The sequence below is a fragment of the Ictidomys tridecemlineatus genome, chromosome 13 (genome assembly GCF_052094955.1).
Source record: "Ictidomys tridecemlineatus isolate mIctTri1 chromosome 13, mIctTri1.hap1, whole genome shotgun sequence".
In the NCBI taxonomy this organism is placed as follows: Eukaryota; Metazoa; Chordata; class Mammalia; order Rodentia; family Sciuridae; genus Ictidomys; species Ictidomys tridecemlineatus.
In genome coordinates, this window is record NC_135489.1 from 7,468,447 (window position 1) to 7,488,725 (window position 20,279).

At 46.2% G+C, this 20,279-nt stretch overlaps 1 protein-coding gene across 1 annotated transcript in view; it reads left to right on the plus strand.

The window, feature by feature from the left end:
* Nucleotides 1-410: 410 nt before the first annotated feature.
* Cd226 (CD226 molecule) overlaps nt 411-20,279 on the plus strand; it is a 61,842-nt gene continuing 41,973 nt past the window's right edge. The window contains exon 1 of the mRNA XM_078029902.1: nt 411-739. Within this exon, the coding sequence (XP_077886028.1) occupies nt 457-739 (283 nt within the window). The 5' untranslated portion in view covers nt 411-456. The remainder of the gene's footprint in view (nt 740-20,279) is intronic.

The following is a 20,279-nucleotide window of genomic DNA, read 5'->3' on the forward strand; positions in this document are numbered from 1 at the left end:
AAGGAAGGAGACCGTCGTTGTGCTGGGCCTGAGATGTAACGCTGTACAAATTGGTTTTTTTTTTTTTTATGCAGCAGCCTCCCAAGCAGTTTCCAGAGATGGATTATCTTACTTTCCTTTTGGCTATTCTTCATGTACACAAAGGTAAAAAAAAAAAATCTTTTTGTCTTCATTTAACAAATTAACTCGATTTTGGGTATTTCCGTGTGATATGTGCAGGATTTCTTTGATGATTTCTCACTTGTTCCAAGTGCTAGAGGTTACAACTGCCAACGTGAGCAGTAGAAAACTGCCAGTCTTCCCAAGATCTCAACTTCCTTCCTTCCTCTTATTAGAGAGCTTAAGGTATTTATTTGGTATTCCATTGTCAAGTCTAACTGAATTGATGTCATGTTGTCTATTTCAGCTCTATGTGAAGAGGCATTTTGGGACACGACTATTAAATTTGCTGAGAATATGACTCTAGAATGTATGTACCCATCAGTGGACATTACCCAGGTGGAGTGGTTTCAGATCCACGATGTGCAGAAGTCTATAGGCATTCTCCACCCCATTTATGGTGTGGTCATCCATGAGTCCTACGACAAGAAGCTTCACCTTTTGAACTCATCGACGGCTCCCAACACTGTGATCCTCTCCTTTTATAATGCCTCTGAGGCCGATGTCGGCACCTATTCCTGCTCTTTCCTGACTTACACACATGGAACTTGGAAAAAGACAATACGTGTGGTTCAGTCAGGTAAGGGCAAATTTCGTTCTCCCTCTCTCCACCCCACAATATTGAATTCCACAATACTGAATCCTGTCCAACCCAAGTGGAAGCTGCAAATGCTTTATCCTATTCTTGGGGCTTTCCCCAAACCCTTTTTCCAGGCTGTAAGATCTTACTGTTTCCAAGGAGTGATTCTGTGGACCAAATTCATTTCTTAGTGTGCTGTCGTTTCCGCGTGGAAGCGTCTCATTGATTTCAATGCGGAAGCAGAAAGCACGGGCTCTGGGTGTCTTCATGGGAACACGAGCCTGGATTGCGTGGATGGGGCCACATGTGAGTTCAGGAGCCAGCCCTGGGGCTAGGCACTCAGCATTGGCTTCAACCTCTGGACGCCTCCGGGTCCTTGTATTCTACGTCATCTGAGATTATTAGTGAATCCTGGCAGGGTTCGGGCAGTGGCCCTGTCTTTCGCCCCTTCCAAATTCAACTAGAGAGGACTCTTCCTTCAGAAGTCACTAGCTCTCGTGTGAGAGTCTAATGATGTCTTGGGATATTTTTGCTCTGTCCCCCTGTGGTTGTGGTTTGGCCCTTCTGTAGTGGCCACATAGAGTGGATATGATTTACTGAGAAAGCTTGGGTGTTGTAGCCAGTACTTTTATATAAACTTGTATCCGTGGCATTCCCTCTCTCTCTTAATCTTGGGTTTCTGAAATGATAAATTGAGTTAATAACAGCCCTGTCTTTGTTGAAGAGTTTAGGGAGACTATATTTAAAGTACTTGACCCGTGGTCATCAGAGAATAGGAGGTATTACTCCCATCACTATTACCAGCATTTCCTGTGCTTTTGATACAAAATGATTAATGTTGACATCTTCATATACAAGTGACAGTCTAATGAAGTCTAATTTTGAAACCATGCATTTCTTACCTGGTGACTTTCAAATCACACTCCTTGGACATATAGAGGAGAACACTATATGATTTATTTTTAAGAGAGTCATGTTCTGTGCTTCACACACATGTGTGCTTATTGCTTTGTGTGTGTGTGTGTGTAAGTGTGTGTGTGTGTGTAAGTGTGTGTGTGTGTGTGAGTGTGTGTGTGTGTGTGTGTGTATGTTGCAGGTAATTGAAGCCAGGGCTGCTCACATGCCAGGCAAACACCCTGCTGTTGAGCTACAACCCCAGCCCAAGCAAACCACGTTCCAAAGCACGATTACAGTATTATATGAGGAATATAAGGTATTGCAAGGAAAAAAATGTTTGTGTACATGGTTTCCTTTTCTCTTTGTGTTTAGCTCAGGACTAATTTTGTGTATATAGCTAGGACTTATAGAGTTAATTGGCAACACCGCCTTAATTACACACTAATTTTTTGAACGACTCCATCTTGCCATACAGAACCCATGTGCTGCTGTGTGCAGATATCTGTTCAGTGTCGTTTGCAAGTAGAGTCCCCTTCTGACCAGTCTTTCAAGTGAAGGTGTGGGTTGGTGAGGGTCTTGGGATTGCACATGGGGCCTGAGCCTCCAGGGCTGGAAGGAGATGGGCCCCTCTCCCTGCCGTGCATGGTCCAGCCTCTGAAATTTTAGCAGCAGGTCAGGTATTTCAATTTCTGTTACAAGGCAACCAATTGAAAACAGGCAGCCCGGCCTTTTCTGAATGTTTAGGATGGAGTACGGAGCTGAATCGTCAAGGTTATTGCTGTGCCACGGTAGGATTTTTAGCATCATGTGCGAACAGCTTTGGGAATAGTCCTCTATCCTTATCATCTAAATTGGTTGGTCTTCTTATATTGTGAACAGGGTAAAAGAGAGCTCCCCGCCTGATGGGCTTTTTCATGATCAAGGGTGAAATATTCAGCTGGTTGCCAAAGAGCTCCCCAGTCCTCATCTGGCTCCATTTCTTGTGATGTTCCTGTTGGTCTTGGTCATTTTTATTTTTACAGAACAGTTGACGTCGTGAACCAGTGAGGATCTTCTACCTGACTGGGAGATTTGAGGGCTTCCTTGTTTCAAATTGAGGATGATAGAGACTTTAAACCGAATATTAGTTGTATTTCAAAGTTTACCTTGAATATAACAAAGATTTTCCTTATGTGTTCTGTTCACAACATCCAGGATCTCTAATGATTGCTTTTTTGGTATAAGGTCAAGGGGAGCTGATTATCTATTTAACAAGAAAAAAACTAAAACTTGGAATCTGAAATTTCTGATTTCTATAACAGATGATAAGAACTTCAAATGGACGAAGGAATCAAGTCCCTGCCCTCTAAGTGGGTTGACTTCTGCTACTTGTTGGTAGCTTTTCAGGTGTGCGGGATTGCACGTGTCAGTGTGACACAGATCTCCTCCCTTAGCCCCTATTACACACTTGAGTGTGGGCATTTCTTTGATTTTACAAGTGAGGGACTGAGGTCTAGGGGCCTTTCCAAGGCTTCAACTCTGCCTGGGTCCCAATGGGCAAAGTTGTAACTAGACATAAAGTGACAGTTTGGGGGACATGTTCCCCCACCTGGGCCCTTCCTGGGAATCATCAACCATTGCCCACCTTGTACCTCCTCCTTCCCCGCACACTTTCTGCCTCAAGTTGGGCCAATTGAATGTCTTATTCTGGATAAACAATACTGCTAATAAAAAAAAATTCCTTAAAAATGTGTGTTAGTTTAGGAATAGACATTTGTGAATTAGCAATGGATTTAGACTATTTCATAGTAATAACAGCTGCATGAATTTTAGTTAATTCATGGGGAAACCTGTTGAGGTGACTTAGGAGATATCATTTCAAAAGCAGCCCTTTTGTGCCAGAGTAGTGACGGAAGTAGGGTCCTGGGGAAAATTTCTGCCTCCCTGAAATCTCTGGCCTTACTGGTCAAAGTAAAAGAAAATGTAGTTTCTGTTAAAGAAAACGTAATTCTGTTTATGAAACTTACCACCAAATGGGTGACCCACTCAAATATTATGCTACTTAACTTTCACACGGTACCTACTTGGTATGAAGTATCCAAATGTCATCTCATTTAACACTTGAAAAGTACCATGGAGTAATCATGTTTTCCATGTCACGACTGAGGGCACTGAGATTCAGGGTCATTAACCAAGACGTGGCACAAGACGTGGTCTCAGAATGGGGAAGTGACTCTCTCCCTGCCCCATCAACAAATGGGCTCAACTCAGTATGATACTTTGGGGTTTCAGGTATCTTCTATATTAAAAAAGAAATTTAGGACAATGTGGGCAGCAGAATATTAGATATAAACCTGGAAAGTTACTGTGACCCAGATCTTGATGTGCTGAATGGAGTTTGAACCTGTCTAATCTAGACCTTGCTGAACATTTTTTAGAGAGAGAGACACAGAAAAAAGACCAGTTTGCTTTTCACTGCCAGCAAGATTAAACTAGGTTCAGGTTAAGTCCCAAGCCATCTGCTGGGGTGCCGCCTCTTACCTCTTACTGGGGAGGCCAGCCTTTTGTTGTATTCAGGTTTCCACTTGACTGGATGAGGCCCATCCACATGATGGAGGACCATCTGCTTACTCCTAAATCACTGATTTAAACATTAATCTCATCCAGAAACACTCTTCAACTTTACTCAAAAAATTACTATCACGTCTATTTTGGAAAATCATATGGCATTCATCAGGTTAAAGAATCACATATCCTATTATCCAATAATTCTACTGTTTGACGTTTTAAAGATTGCCCCAATTGGGAGAAGTGCCCAACAATATTTGCAATAGTGACCGTAAGAGCAAAAAATTGGTAACAAGCCAAGTACCCACCCCCAATAGGATAGGCAAAGACCTTGGCAGCATGCATACAGCAGTGTACTCTGCATCCCTGGAGAAGCACTCAAGTGTGACTCTGCTCACCAACAGGGATGAATCCCGGGAACAGCGCGTCCATGAAAGCCAGCAAGTTACCGAAGGATACCCAGGGCATGATTCCTTTCCTTTAGAGTTCAGAAACATGTAAAGTCCAACAATATGTTATTTATGTGTGTCAAACACAAATGGTGAAACTACAAAGAAAAGCACAGCTTAAAAGCTCAAGCGGGAAGGAGACAGAGTCAGGAGGGACCACCGGTTTTCAAAGCTCACACTGTTGCTTTACACTCACCTAGAGTGTTTTATTTCCCACTTGTCTCAAAAATATTTTATAACATTTCTTTCAGAATTACTGAATTCTAATAAAAATGTTGAAGAAAGATGTGATTCTGATTTTTGAGCAGTTCAAAAATAATTGTCTAAGTTAAGGATGAGGTTTTCATTTGGATTTGGCCTGCAGGTCAAAAAGAGAGGGAAGCTACCAGAATGATTCTGAAATTTCATGATCCAAGGAAAGAAAAACGATAGTTTCAATTGAAAAGATGGGAAATTGGGCACCCACCACGGCTTGGAGGAGAGGAGAAAGGTCAGTTTCAGGAGCACTTGAGTTGTCAAATGGCCTGTGATTGGCTGACAAAGGAACTATTGAACTCATGAGTAGGAACTGGTATTGGAGAGCAGCGCTTTTCCAGTCATTGGAGTGAGACTTGATGTTAAGAAAGACGGTTGGTGAAGTCCTGTGGACCGAGGCTGCGATCCAAGTGGGGCTCCAGGAGGCTGGTGGCCCTGCCACACAGGACACAGGGGGAGCAGGGAGAAAGCGGGGTAAGGAGAGCAGACTCCGCGGAGCAGGTGTGCCACTGACTTGGAGCGGCAGACACGTGTAACTGGGGTGGCAGGGAGTGGTCATCGGTCCTGCTCCGCCCAGCAGGTGCTTGGTGTTGGCCATGTCAGGAGTCTGACCCTGTGAACGCGCATGCAGTCTGCTTGTCTCCACTGGGCACAGATCTTTCACACGGTCTCCGTTTAAGGCTGCATTCTGTCCTGGGCTGGAGGAGGCTGTCTGTATCACCCAGGCTGGTTCTGAGAAGGCCCCATCCCTACTCCTGTCAAGGCCAGTGCTCACGGCCTGGGGGCCAGTCGCTCTGCTCGGGTGATCTCCTCCTGTGATCTTGCATACGTGTTTCTCCTTAGTGGCCCTTTAATATCAAGGGCTCCAGGATGGATGGGCAGGTCTGAGGAATCCACGACAGAAGGGTTCTCCAGATTGGGCTGGCTCCCTGCCGGTTGGGGCCAGCAGGGTCAGCCTTTTCCCCAAAGTGGGTGTGATGTCAGGATGCAAAGATGGGATCTGGCCTGTATGCATGGGCTTGCTGATTGGGGGGAAATAAACTCATTTATTAACTCACTCATCAAGACTTTATTAAAAACCTTTGATGTTCAAAGTGATATTTAGTGGTTGGAAGAAAGGGATAAAATTGTACATTGTAAATTATAATTTAAGGCAAATAGCAACAAGTATTACTGTAATTTACAGGACAGAATACTGTGTGTGGTGTGTGTGTGTGTGGTGCTGGGGATTGAACCCAGGGCCTTGTGCCTGTGAGGCAAATACTCTACCAACTGAGCTATATCTCTAGCCCCAGAATTCACTTTTAATTAGAAATTCAGAAGAGATTCCCTGCAAACGTGGAATTGGAACTTAACCTTGAGAGAGGTAGGTCAGAATATTTGGATGCTAAGATGGATGAAGTAACATTCCGAGAGAATTGCTTTAGAAAATCCTCTAGAAAAGAGATAGCTTTGGGTCTAGCTTAACCAACTCTGGAAGATTATTTTCATTTTTTAAAGAAGACTCTAACAATAACCCCAAACACTGAAAACCTCTAAAATCAAATGAACACATAAGATGGGTCAATAGATCAGTGCAGTTTCTTCTGGTTTACAATTCGTGGCTTGGTTGATTGCAATGTTGCTTCAGAAGGCCTAGGGAGCCTGATGTATTCTGCAATTGTTTTTCACCATCTACCTTAAGATATTCGTGCGCTTTCCTTACTGCCTCGCTTGGCCTATCCCAAATACAAAGGGAAGGAAGAAAATGTACACATATGACCTCCTTTGCCATCAGTGAAGGTGCACAGTGCAGGGGCAGCTGGGCCTGGGAGGTCTTTCCTGTCCAAAGTAGTTCCAATGGGAGACGGATGGGCCACAGAGGAGCCTCCCACTTTCCTGATATGGGGGTCGCCAACAACACACTCCAGCTACACTTTTTATTTTACTTTTTATCATTTCTCTCTCTCTCCTTCCTTCCTTCCTTCCTTCCTTCCTTCCTTCCTTCCTTCCTTCCTTCCTTCCTTCCTTCCTTCCTTCCTTCCTTCCTTCCTTCCTCCCCTCCTTCAGGAATGAACCCAGGAGCACTTTACCTCTGAGTTACATTCCCACCCTTGTTTTTTTGTTGGTTTTTGATTTTGAGAGAGGGTCTCACTAAATTGCTGAGGCTGGACTTGAACTTGTGATCCTCCTGCCCCAGCCTCCTGAGTCTCTGGGATTAGAGGTGTGCATCATCACGCCCAGTTGTTTTTTGACATTGCTGGATGATGTTATTTTTATTACGCTTTTGTCTTTTTAATTGGCAGATATAATGGAATGTATTTATGGTGTATAGTTTGATGTTTCAACACATGTGTACATATGGTTTGCCCAGTGTGGATTCATTGAGTTGTGACCATCCTAAGCATCTCTAGTGCTTTTAATTTTTTAAAAGTCGGACGGAATAATAAGGGAAAAATGCTCTAGATCTATGGTTTAAAGAATGAAGCCATAAACCCTTCTTAAGGCCCATCCTAGCAAGCTCAGAAAAGTTTTCCCTTTTCTATGTTTATGTGCCTGTGTTTATACATACACATATAAGACTGAAAAAGAGTGTGTTAAAGGATACATTTCAGTAGTTTTTCATGAAAAGATAAAGAGGAAAGGTATTTAATGGTGCCTATAAGTAATAGTCAACTGGTGAAACAGGAACACTTTAAAGGCTTGGGAATTGCAGGCCTTAATGAAATAAAACAGCGTATAGGAAGCCAGATAATAAAGAGCATTTTAAGACCCACGGAAAGCAAGGTTATGGTCCCTGAGCTCTGAAGGGCGCAGTAAATAGGAATCAGAGTGAGATGGTGACAATGTCCTGTGCCAAGGCTTTTGTTATTGACTTGCTCTCCCTGTGCCGAGCCTGGGAGGAGACACTCCAGTAGATGTGTCACCTACAGACACAACCCTCTGGCAGCTCTGTGGCCAAAAACCCAAGTGGGAAAAATTTTAAATCGCCCTCTAAGACAAGAGACTACTAGCTGACGTTGGTGATGGAAGCCGACGCCTGAATCAATGTACACGCTCAGGGCCAGGTGTGGGTTTTGGAGTGACGTCTGTCTGGGTTCTTCAGTTCTTGCTCCACTTTCTCTGCCTGTCTCTATGCTTATGAGAGAACCCCGACTTCTACACTCATTAGCTGTAGCAAAATACAGAAAGGAACTCATAATCTAGACTTGTTTGAATGCACCCAGGCCTCCCAGAGCAGGGGATGGACCTGGCTGTGATCTCTGCTTAAAACCCTTGTGTCCACTGTACAAGACCGAGCCTTGTTGACACATCTGTTAGTCCCAGGATGGGGGTGGGGTAGGGCACACTGGGCCGAGTTGCTGGAGAAGGAGCCTCGGCTGGAGGGGGTCTTGCCCAGCCCCCACATCCCCAGGGGCCCCTGAATGTTTCTCAGCTCAGCTGGAGGCTGGCGGCTCTGAGTTTTCTGCTTTTAACTCTCAGCCATCAAGACCCCTCGCGCCTCTTGCACTGGTTGCCAGCACAGCTGCTCTTCACCCGCACCCAAAGGTACCGCCAACCACAGTCTCTGGAAGGCGTTTCCTCTGCAGAGTTGGTGTCTGTGTGTGGGTGCTCTGCCTGAGGCCGGTGGAAATGTGGCTTCGTGCCTGAGCAGGAGCTGGCGTCAGACAGTCGTGGGTGTCCACGCGGGTCTCCGTGGAACACGTCCATCCCACGCCCGATGCGACGGGTCGGCTTCCGTGCTCTCCACGATCCCTGTCAAGGAAACTTGAAAACTACAGAGGGTGGGCATCCATCTCTAGCCCTTTCTCTCAGAAACTTCTCTGCAGGGTGAGGTGCAGGTGTGAGTGGCCTTCATAGAAACCTTAAAGGAATTTACACATGGACACATATTTGTGACTGAAAGCTAAAGTTTGCATTTTACAACATAAAGAGAGCTAGATTTTCGAATGTGCCAACAAACAAGAAAATAAGTAGCTGAAGAAAGAGAGAAAGTAGAGCTTTCAGCTTACCCTGCTTGGGCTCCCGGGGCATGTCCCCTAGAGCTGAAGCTGCCCCTGACAGTTGTTCAGCGTCTGTAAAGAGACTTGGCTCCTAAGCTCTGCTTTGGATGCAGGTCTTTGTCTTTCCTGGGTTTTATGGGGAGTGGAGGCTGCAGGCAGGATGACTTTCCCTTTCCTTCTAGAACATGGTAGGAGACTATTTGTGAAGACATTAAAGATTTTGAAACTGTTAAGAATTCTAAGACCATCAAGTCAATCCTTCAGGGATCAATGCAAAATTGCTCCCCCAGGCAACATCACTTCTACTTACTCTAGAATAGTTTTAATTAAATAACTCAGCTGATGGGGCTGCTGGCACTTCCCTTGAGAGATTATTCACAATCCAATAAATCTCAATGTGAGAAAATTTCCCCTAACTTCAGCTATTTAAGCAACTTACATTAAAAAAAAAACCTTCATAATCTTCCAAGAGAAAAACTCCAATGTTTCATAGAATATTGACAAAAGAAGGTTTCTGAGGACAGAGGTGCAGTACACAGCATTCCTGGCACTGGCCTGTAAATAGCTATGTGCATCTTGCCTGCTGAGTTCAGTGGTGTGCTGATTGTGGCCTGCAAGAGTGAAGTCTGGTGTGAGTCCTGTATGTAAATGCTCCATTTAACTAACTAGCAGGATACTGAAGAAATGTAACATTCTCATTTCAGATGACTAGTTCCTAAGCACAAATTGTCCCGTTTCTTGGCAGGTCACATGGATTCTTTATGCTACCAGCACTGTCATTTCAGAATAGCTTAGAGAAGGGTGTGTGTGTGAATAGCTTAGAGAAGGGTGTGTGTGTGTGCGTGTGTGTGTGTGTGTGTGTGTGTACGCGTGCATTCTGGTGGGCAAGGTAATTTCCTTCACTTATTAAATAAAGAGCATTTACTTAATCCAAGTCTATAGAAAACTTTAGATCCTATTCCTAATTTATTCCATGAATGCATAAATTCATTGTTCCTTACAAACTGGATGCTACAATTGGATATATACTCTTTTCATTTAAGAAGCAGCCAGTAGATTCAATTATCTTCTCTGAGACAGAGCTTGGGTATATTAGTGCATGTCCACAAATGAGACCATTTAGTCTGTCCCATTAGCTCGTGAGATCAGATTTCTTAAGATATCTCTTTATATTCTTTTAAGAAACAGAGTTGCCCATTTAAATTAAATAAAGGTCACTTATTTAACATAGGACTTGTAGCTTCCTTATTCTATTTTTATTAAGTCCTAGAAATGGTTTCTAAAAGAATGAGCATTTAATAAGATGGAAATATTTCCGACTACGGGCGGCATTAAATTTCTTTGAGCTGCCACAGTGTTTGAATTTTGATTCTTAACATAGTCTGACCGTCATGATTTTAGTGAAAAAAGAAGAACTAATCTTAAGGGAAAACCATTAAGCTCTGTTCCTGAAATGATACTTTGGAGTATAGAAATTCACTTTATTAGATGAATGTTGACAACAGTAATTTAAACATTTGTGTGAATTTTGTGAATCCTTTCTAAATTAATTAAAGAGACATTTATTTTGTGCCATGAGGAAATGAAGAAAAAAGTAAAAAGGTCTCTGTTTTTGAGAAGTTTATAGTCTCAAAGGGGAAGTACCCGCCTATATGCCATGTGAACTTGTGACCCAGGTGACCATTTGGCTGGGTGGAAGCTGGCAAAGAGTACAAAACAAAGTTTGGGGAATTGAGAGGTGGCTGCGATTGCTCCTTCTTTGTGGAACCATGACCTACAAATCGGGGTAAGTTTGGATGGGTGGAGGTGAAGGATGGCAGGAAGAGGGGGGTCCAACAGGAAGAAGCATTATCAGAAATATCACCTACAAGGGAAATTCTCTGAATTGGGGGCATATGAAAAACACATTGGGTTAGAGGCCTGAGAGAAGGTTGATGGGTGTGAGATCTAAATTTTGGATTTCACCCGGTGGTTAGTGGCCACGTTGGCTATGTCTGGAGCTCTTACCCTCGCCACAGCGCGTACGTAGGATGATAAAAGGTGAGAAAGCAGAAATACTGGCAAGAATCCGGGGGGGGGGGGTCTGGAGTCCCCAGTGAAGCAGGTCCGGGTCTCGGGCGTGGCCGGTGATGCGACCTCCGCAGTGTCCCCACTCACCTTCCTCAGGAAGAAAGCTCTCCCCAGCTTCCTCCTTTCCGTTCTCCCCTCTGTTTCAGCAAATACTAACAGAATATCTGTCGGTTCTGGGAGCTGTGCGACGAGGTTGGGGGCGCTCGGAGAAATGTCCCAGCCCTGATCTCAGGCCTAAGGCCAATGGCAATGCCAGTCATGTTTGTTGGATGACTGTGGAGGCCCAGGACAGTGGATGGTGATGCTGGGGGTGGAGGTGGCTTGTGTGTGTGTGTGTGTGTGTGTGTGTGTGTGTGTGTGTGTGTGTGTGTGTGTGTTGGAAGGACGTTGCTGGGAGGAAGGAAGAGGCATTCAGGAAGCTTCAGAGACCCAAAGACTCTTGAGTTTACTCAAGAGAAAGGAGATTAGAGCTTCCTGGGTTAAAGGGGGTTGTGCCGTCCACAGGGGCACAGTCCTGCTGGGTGGGGGACGTAAGCATGAGGGCGAAGGGAGTCTGGTGTGCTTGGAAATCTGAGGCTTCATAAAGCTCGAGTGGAAGTTTGTTTCGTGGTCATCGATGCCAGGCAGTGACCTTGGAGGGGTAGATAGAAGAAATTTGGAAGAAGCTCCAAATTTTTGTTTGAAGAGGGGAGATGGAGAACCCTGGGCTGGGAGCCGCATGTGCACGGCAAGCCCACGTGCTTACTTAGCTGCGTTTCCTTCGCAGCAGGATGGGTGTGAACTCAGGTTCCCTCTAGTCACATTTTCTGTGCCACAGCTGTTTTGACTTATTCTTGAGGCCACGGGGAGGTATTAGGGAACTTGACCGGGCAAGTGAGTTGCAATTTGGAAAGTGTACTCAGGCAGGAGTCTAGAGGGGGGATCGGATGCCGAGGAAACAAAGGGAAATCTAGTCAGGAGGCTGTGGCGGGGTGCATTGTGTCCCCCCAAAACCATATATTGAAGTTCCCACTTGTTGTATCTCAGAATGTGACTCTTTGGAGGTAAGGCCTTTAAAGAGGTAGTTAGGTTAAAAGAAGTCATTAGGGTGGGCTAAGACAACGGCACTGCTGTCCTATGAGAAGAGACTCGGGCACGGAGAGAAAACCAGGAAGACGTGGGGAGGACGGTTTCCTGTGAGCCAGAGGGAGGCCCTCAAAGGAAAACAGCCCCCGGGGGCCTTGAGTTTGGGCTTCCAGCCTCCAGGATTGTGGGAAAAGTGAGCATGGTGTCTTGTTACCACAGCCCTCTTTACTCACTCAGATGCCATCAAATATGTCATACTCACTTGGTGGGGACAGCGCTTGACACTTCCAGGACACACTCAACAAAGCAGCAAGAGCCATGAGAATCATCAGCATCAACCCTGATGGGACCAGAGGAAGGTGCTGGTTCCATTCACACTGAAGTGGAAGAGGGCAGCCTGCTCTGTGCACCTCCCAGCAGGTGAAAAGCCTTCCCCGAGGGGTAACCCGCGTTCAGCACACCGCATTCACAGAGGGGTTTTGAACATCAGCGGGACATCAGATTGACTGCCTTGTTCAAATGTGAACAAGGTTGGAATAAAGCAAGTGGGGAGGTGTCTATTTGAGAAATAGGGTAGGAGAGAAGACGATTTGGGCCAGAATGGAATGGTGGGGACAGAGTACACGTTGGAGAAAAAATGATAAATCAGATTGAAGGACCCCCGAGCTGATGGGATCGGTGGGTAAGGGAGAGAAGTTCATAATGACATCAGTTCCTCTACAGCGCTGAGAAATGGGAGGGAGCCAGTTTGGAGAGGGAAATATGGCTTTGGATACCTGTGAGTAAAAGTTGGAGGAAAGTATCTGAAAATCCGAGGAATGTCATGGGGTTCTCCTTTGCCGTCTCCAAGGAAATTCTAAGAAAGTGGTTAGGTGTTGTTTTTCCTTGCAAGACCGTGATGCACTCCCCAAACTGTATTGCATTTGAGGTGTTCTGACTGTCAGAACATAGCCCTGGTTTTCTAGATGAAGGCGGTGAAACTTTCTGGCCTGTCTAGAGCTCCCAATCGGATGGCACCCGTTGAAAAGATACTTGTTCTGAAACATGGTGTCTGTTTGCAAATCCCAGATGTGCCTCTTTCAAATAAGCAGCAGGTTGCCTGTTCCTGGCAAGAGGATCTTGCCCATTTTATAAGTTAGACCAAGGGCTCCTCATTTCTTTCGAGCAATGTACGTTAGTGGTTCTAATGGGAAGTTGGTGATTCTCTAATAGTTTCCTTCACAAAGAGGAGAACAAATAATTCACTAAGTGTCCTTGTCCTTCTCTCTTTATTCACTGAAACATTGCTGTGGTCTATGCTGTCTTCAAAAGCTATCAAGTTTCTTTCACTCATTTTGTCTCCTTGATGTGTGGGGAAACTCTTTATCATTCACCTGAGTGTCTTTCACAGATATTTTTCAGATTCTCTTTTGGCTTGTTGCTCACGGGCAATTCTGGGCCTATGACTCTTCCCATTTGAACATTCTTTTGCAGTTTCCGGTGGTACCGCCATCTGACTGTGGCCCTTTGACTTTGCCATGTAGCCACGAGGGGTTTTATTTAAAGCACCCAGCCCTTTAGATCTGTTAGAAAATATGTCCCTGGACTTTCAAAATATGTTTTTCAGTATTCTGGGGGTTTCTTTTGGGATTTTTTTGCCTTTTTAACTATACTTTTTATTGTTTAACCAGAATATTTGCATTTTATTATAGTTTCCATTTGTAACTTTGCAAAATTTCCAGTGAACTCTTTCGACTTTGCCTTCCTAGTCAGAGTTGCCTGTAGTCATTTGATGGCGGCAGGTACTTCAGAGGGTGTGATGTGTGTGTTTGCTCCACTCCGTAATGTGGGTAAAATTCAACATGACTTTATTTCTGCGGATTCAGTCACACAGTTACAAATATAACCCAAATGGGGTGAGTCCCAGGCTACTTCAGAGAGGGATTCAAGATAGAAGGTAGGTAATTTAAGCAGCCTACAGACTTTCCTCGTTTAATTCTTCTGTCTGCCCCACTTTACATAACACTTCTCTCCAGTCTTGTGGTTTGGGGTAGGTGGTCTGCATCGTGTCACAAAGGCTAGTTTCCGCCCCTTAAAATCTTTGAGGTTTTGTAGGAGCTGCTGCTTAGCTCTGAGCTGAGCTCTCCTCTCTAGGCGATGTCTGTGGTTTTGAATTCTGACAGCTCACTCCTCTGTTGTTGATCTCTATTGACTGACCTTTCTGCATCTGAATCGGATAAGTCATTTATATCAAAGTTGTCCCTTTCTGCAAGTGTCATAATTTTCAGGCCTCTGGTACTCATGAAGGTAAAGTTATGAATTTCTGTCAGCCAGTTCTTGGATAAAAAGGCCAGAGTGTTGGCATAAGGCAGGGATGAAAAGAGAAGGACTTTTGAGCAGCTGGCCCTGAGACTTGAAAAACTGTGAGCTGGGAAGAGGGGTAGGTTCCAACCAGTCCAAGCCTCAGTTGTCCTGGCCCCCAGCCCCAACCTTGCCTTCGTGTAACCTGACCCCACTCTCCATATCATACTGCACTTTACTCTTTTTAAAAACATTTTGAAGCTGTATCTGCCCTTCAAAACTGCTCTCATGCCACTTTTCTCTGCTCTGGCCACTTCGAAGCTGTTTGAGGGTGAGCAGGGTGGACTGTGAAAGGTCCCTTTGCCATGCGTTGCTCTCAGCACTGAGTGGCCTCGGAATGTCTGGCCCACAGTTTCCTGGATGCATGGGGTTAGTGGGGAGTTGAAGTCCACCCTGCACCTCCGGGAGGCCGCAGGCCTCTCATCACCGATGTTCTGCATAGCCTGACACATCAGAGACCCCTGGCAATCGCCCAGGCCTTACTTCCCAACACTGAGGATTTTTTCTCCCTTCTTATCCCAGGCCTATTATTAATATTTGAAAACTAATAGCTATCCTTTTTACTAAGAACAAATCAAAATCTTGCAATGTATTTGCCACCTGTCCAATTCTATTCTAGACACCTTCTGTTTTCCTGCTTGGTGTGTGGCTCGGTGATTCATTTATTGAATGGTAACTGGTCATTTTTCATGGGTGGATTTCCTGTGTTTGAAGAAGCTGGTAACAATGGGTAATCAAAACAGTGAAGATTTTTTTTTTTAATTATAAAGAGGCTTATTTTTGTTTGGGTTCTAGAGGTACCAGGTCTAGAGGCTGCCTCTGGCGATGGCCTTCTTCAATGGCAGAGTCCCAAGGCAGCACAGAGACAGGGAGCAGGTGCCCATGTGTGTCTACCACTGAAGATTCTTGGTGGTCCCCTAAGTGTAGTGATCCAAAGATAGAAGTGGGAGTGTTTTTAATTTCTATGAAAACAAACAAACAACAATCCAGAAAAGCAACAGAATATCTCAAAGAAAAAATATCCAGACTAAAACAAAGCATAACAAAAGTCTGGAGGAAAGGAATCTCTAGCGTAAAAAGCCTAAGAATAAGAAACAATACCCCAGGGGCAACTTTCGCCAAAGGGCACTGGAGAACATTCAGAGTGGGTAGATTTGCATCCTTGACTTTGATGTACAGTTACTTAAATTGGGTGACGACAGGCGAGGCACCTTGGTCATGTTCCCAGGGTGACGGGACCCAGGAAGCGCCCGAGTCCCCTCGCGGCACACGGGTGCTCACTGTGGAGGCAGGGACGTCCCCTTACTGATGGCATGAGGGCAGTTGAAAGCAGGGTGTCCCTCTTTGATTCAGAAGCCACCCTTCCAGGAGCCACCCACAGTCGGGTGGCACAGAAGATATGTCCTTCTGACAGCTGGCCGCGAGGCGAGAAGGCGAGGATCGCGCCCTCAGAGGCGGCAGCGCAGGTCACTTGGGGTGAACAGAGGTTTTGAGAGGCTTGGCAGAGAGGACGTCGGCACGAAGGCACAGGGCAGCGGGGGAGGCCAGCCGCCTCCAGGGACGGTGGTCTCTGCAGGGGTGGCAGGACAGGAGGCCCCGAGGCTCCAGCCCACTGGCTGTGCGCAGCAGGACTGAAGTGCAGGTTGGCAGCCAGAGTCACGCGGGGAGGACCTAAAATGGCGGAGCGACTGCCCTGCCCCAGTGAGGGCCACTGGTGTGCAGGTGAAAAGGGAGGCGCACGCCAGGGTGACCCACAGGCCCCCAGGTAGAGAGCCTGGGGCCGTCCGTTCAGGAGCCATGGTGTGCCCCGTCGGGGACACCGCATCCTGGGGTAGAAGGAGCCTCTCGCTCTTTCTGTTAAGGGATGGAGTCAAATTCTTGGATTCAAATACTGACAGTAACTTCACGAGCCATAACTTTTTCTTTTTTACAATAGTTTTAAAATGAGAATAACTTATCGATCAGGTGCCCAAGACGTAGGGTGATTTTGGATTCCACAAAACCTTCCCTGGAGAGTGTTGGTCACATCTTACATCACATTGTAATACTTTGTATATTTTAAAAATTATTATTTTGAATTAGCCAATAATAAAAAGAATAATAATAAAGACAAAGAGAAATGCAGCAAGGCTTTCTACAGTACTAAGGTCTGAACCCACAGTGCTCTCCCACTGACCTACATCCCCAGCCCTTTTTATTTTTGAGACTGTACACTGCCTGGGCTGGTCTCCAACTTGAGATCCTCCTGCCCCAGCCTCCCAAGTCGCTGGGATTACAGGCGTGTGCCAGAGTGCCTGGTGAGGTCTGGTTTTCTTTTGAAGAAGAATCATGAGTAATAATGGGAAAAGGAGACATACAGATGACAGACCTGTCATGAAAGTAAAAAGAAGAGTTGAGATTTCTCAAGTGATATGAAAACAAAGGATCGTGTTGGCGAGACCAGATGTGACTGTGTATCCTACACTGCTGCGCTGAGTCTCCCCTTCACCTCGCATCTGACCGGACATTGGTAGGTAGCAGGGGAATTTCTCTGCGGGAAATTCCTGCGTTTCAAAACACATGCCTGGGGGCTCATGGAGTGAAGACTAGAGACCCCCGGGGGGCTCCCCTCAGGGCGAAGGCAGGAGAGGAACGGGCTGGGGGGGTGGCTTCCCCATGGAGGGCAAACAGCCACTGCCATCTTCAGTTCCCCGTTCCCAGGGTTGGTTTGCAGAAAGAGGAAGAAGAGGAGTAGAGGAAGATAAGCTGGTGCCCACGTTCCTTGAAGTAGCTGATTGACTCTTTTTTTGGAAATAATCTCGTTGTTTAAGTCCTCGTTCAGTATTAGTGCTGTTCATTAAGCCGCCGTCTTCTTCCTAGCCGACATGAACCAGCCGTGACCAACCGTCCGTCCTCCCAGACTCCTCCTGCCCCGCGCTGCTCAGCAGAAGGTGGCCGGCGCCTTGCCCAGGGCCTTTCCTTCCCCGGGGTGGGGCACTGCCTCCGCGCTCCCCGCTGGGTTCAGTCCCACGCTCTGGAAAAAGAGTTAATGCACTTTCTTCAAGTTTAGATGATGTTGTTTTCAGTTCTCTAAAAAATACCATCATTAGCTTTCGCTGGGCACTACACGTTGTTGGGTTTTATCTACCTCCGGATGATCCTTCAGATACTACGGTGACAGTAATGTGCTCTGTCTCCTGTGGCCACACTCCCAGTGCCAGGCCTGTTCCCGGGTACCTTCCACATTCCTTTTCACAGTAGTAAAGGTCTTTTGTTGTTGTTCTCTTCTTTTCCGTTCTCTCCTCTGTTTGAAGAAAGCCCCCTGAGAGTTTTTCTGGAATCATGAAGCTGCCCAATTGTGTCCAGTATTCTTCCCTGCCTTGAGCATCGACGGAACAGAGAGCCCACAGACAGTTTTTGGTCATCCTTGAGAAATGAAGTGGCGGATTAGCTGGGATCATACCCAGCACTGGTTTATGCAGCGGTTAAAGCCACGGTTATGCAAACGTCTTCTGTGGTCAGTCTTCACATTTCTCTGTTTGACGTTTCTCTCTCTGGATCTTTCCTCTTGCTTTGGCTCCCACCTCTTCCAGTAATGACAGCATTTCCTGACCATATCTAACCTCCCCACTTCTGGGCATGGGCGGGCATCCAGTGCCTTCTGCCTCTCTGCTTGTGCCCTACGCCTGTCCACACAGTGCACCCTTCTCAGATGGTCACCATCCTGCCCAAACCTCCCCTCTGGAATCAAGCCCTGTCCACTGACCAGTGGGGCAGGCCTTCTTTTCATCAGTCCCCACGTCCTGTGGACACCGCGTTTCTCTGTCCACGCTGGGATGTCCCAAATGCAGGCGGTTCCACGTGCCTCGGGTCATGGCTCTGCTCTACCCGGCTTATCACTCCTCTCAGCTCCCCCCCAGAGCCCACTGCACAGCTTTGGCTGTGGCCTTTGGCCTCCCTTTATGGCCTCCTCACACATTCCCGAATCCTACGTAAATAGGGACCACATCTATCTCACTCTCCACTCTGTCCTTAGCATCTCCTACAGCCCTTCCCTTGGATGAGGCCCTTACTACATCAGCGATGGCCACAAGGTGGACGCTGCCACAGTGGGGGTAGGTCTTGCTCATCTTTAGAGCCCGTGAGTACTGCCTCTCAAGCCTCCTCACAGTAGACCCCGAGGGTTGAGTTGTTTAACTGGGGTTAACTCACCTTGGTGTGAAAACTAAGTCGCTGTGGTGCAGGGGCAGCCTTGGGTTGGGTGTACCCCTCCCTGGGCTGGGCTGTCCGGGAGCATCACAGAGGTCACCTGGCGTTGTCTGGATCATCAGGCTGACAGTCCTGACTCTTTCAGGTTTGAGTGCACAGTCTCTTGGAACGTCTGCCGCTCTTTTTGTCCTCTTCAGAGTGAATCTAACCTACTCCTGTCTTCCTTCCCCAGCCTTCGCCTGGCTCCCTCAAATAGAGGGAAATCAGTGGATTAATTATTAGGCTGGAGACTCCATTTTTGATATTTTTCAATGATTTTCCCTCCAAAAAAGTTGTATGAGGAATTAAATATAAATTATGATCATTAAAAATAAGTTACCCTGATTTCAGGGAAGATCTGATGTTTTGGATGATGAAAGAGAGATGAAAGTAACATTTTTGGAAAAGTGAGCTCAAACGAGAGAAATTAAAATTGGGCAGGAAAGCAGGCACCTTCTGCTTCATTAAAAACACCCACAAGTCTATGGAAAGCCCACCCACAGCGGGAGAGCTCTGTGGAGGAAGAGGAGCTCAGAGCGGGGTGTGGGGGCGTGCGGCGTCCGGAGGAGCTGTCCGAGAGCCCTAAGGGACTCCACAGGGCAAGGATGACCAGCAGGATGGGGGCATGGAGGAGGGGGCACCAGGAGGGCGTTCGGAGGCCTGGAGAAGAGTGTGCCTCCTGGGAGGATCTGAGAGTAAGCCCAGGGGCCTGGTGAGCCAAACCTGAAGCTGGGAGAAGCTGGGCCCTTAGGACTCTGGCACGGGCTAGAAGCTCGGATCCTGTCCCTGAACGTTCTCGGGATGCACGGGGTCCTAAGCTAAGGACTTGCAGGATCAGGTTCATTGTGTTGAAGTTTCCCTGGCTGCGTTATGGAGACGGGTGGAAGTGAGGTACACGGGGAGAGTAGTGGTCTCCCTGGGGAGAGGTGGTTGAGATCTGCTCAAGGGGAAAAGCCGCGCAGCAGGAGATGGGAGGACATTAGGAGGGATGAGGAAGAGGCATAACATTCCGAGTTGCGTTAAAGGAAGGAGTGGTGAAGGAAAGAGCGAAGGCCAACTTTTGATCTTGGCAGCAGGGCCTCTGGGATGCTGTTTGCAATGACAGCGATGGCCACAAGGATACCATGTCACTGAGTTCAGAAGGCCACATTATTACTTCAACATCCCTTAAAGCAAAGTTGAGAAGAGGGTGAATGCTCACCAAGCACCCATACATAGGAAGTAGAGGAACCTCCTGTGTTCTTACACACGAAAGAACAGAGGTATGGTTCAGGGGCTGGGGTTGTAACTCACGGGTGGAGCACTTCCCTAGCATGCATGAGGCCCTGGGTTTGACCCCCTAAATAAAAAAAGAGTTAGAAAAATAAAGAAATTGATAAAAAGTTTGGTTTCTCTACTTAGTGGATTTATATTCTAGCTAATGAATGTTTTTTTTTTCACAATAAAAGATGAGGATAAGGTCTTTAGTACAATGACTCATCAGAAAGTATTATTCTGTGGTTCAGCTCTTGTCTAAACATTAAGAAAATATCCTTTTTGTATTACTCTATGAATCAAACACATCATCGTTTCTTGCTTAGATGATAAATGTTTGGAGTCATAGCTTTCTGGAAAACATTTTATTTCACACAGATTAGTCTGACAGCTTATTTTTTACTTTTTTATTTTCAATTTTTTAAGGAAGACATATTTCATTTTCAGGGTCCA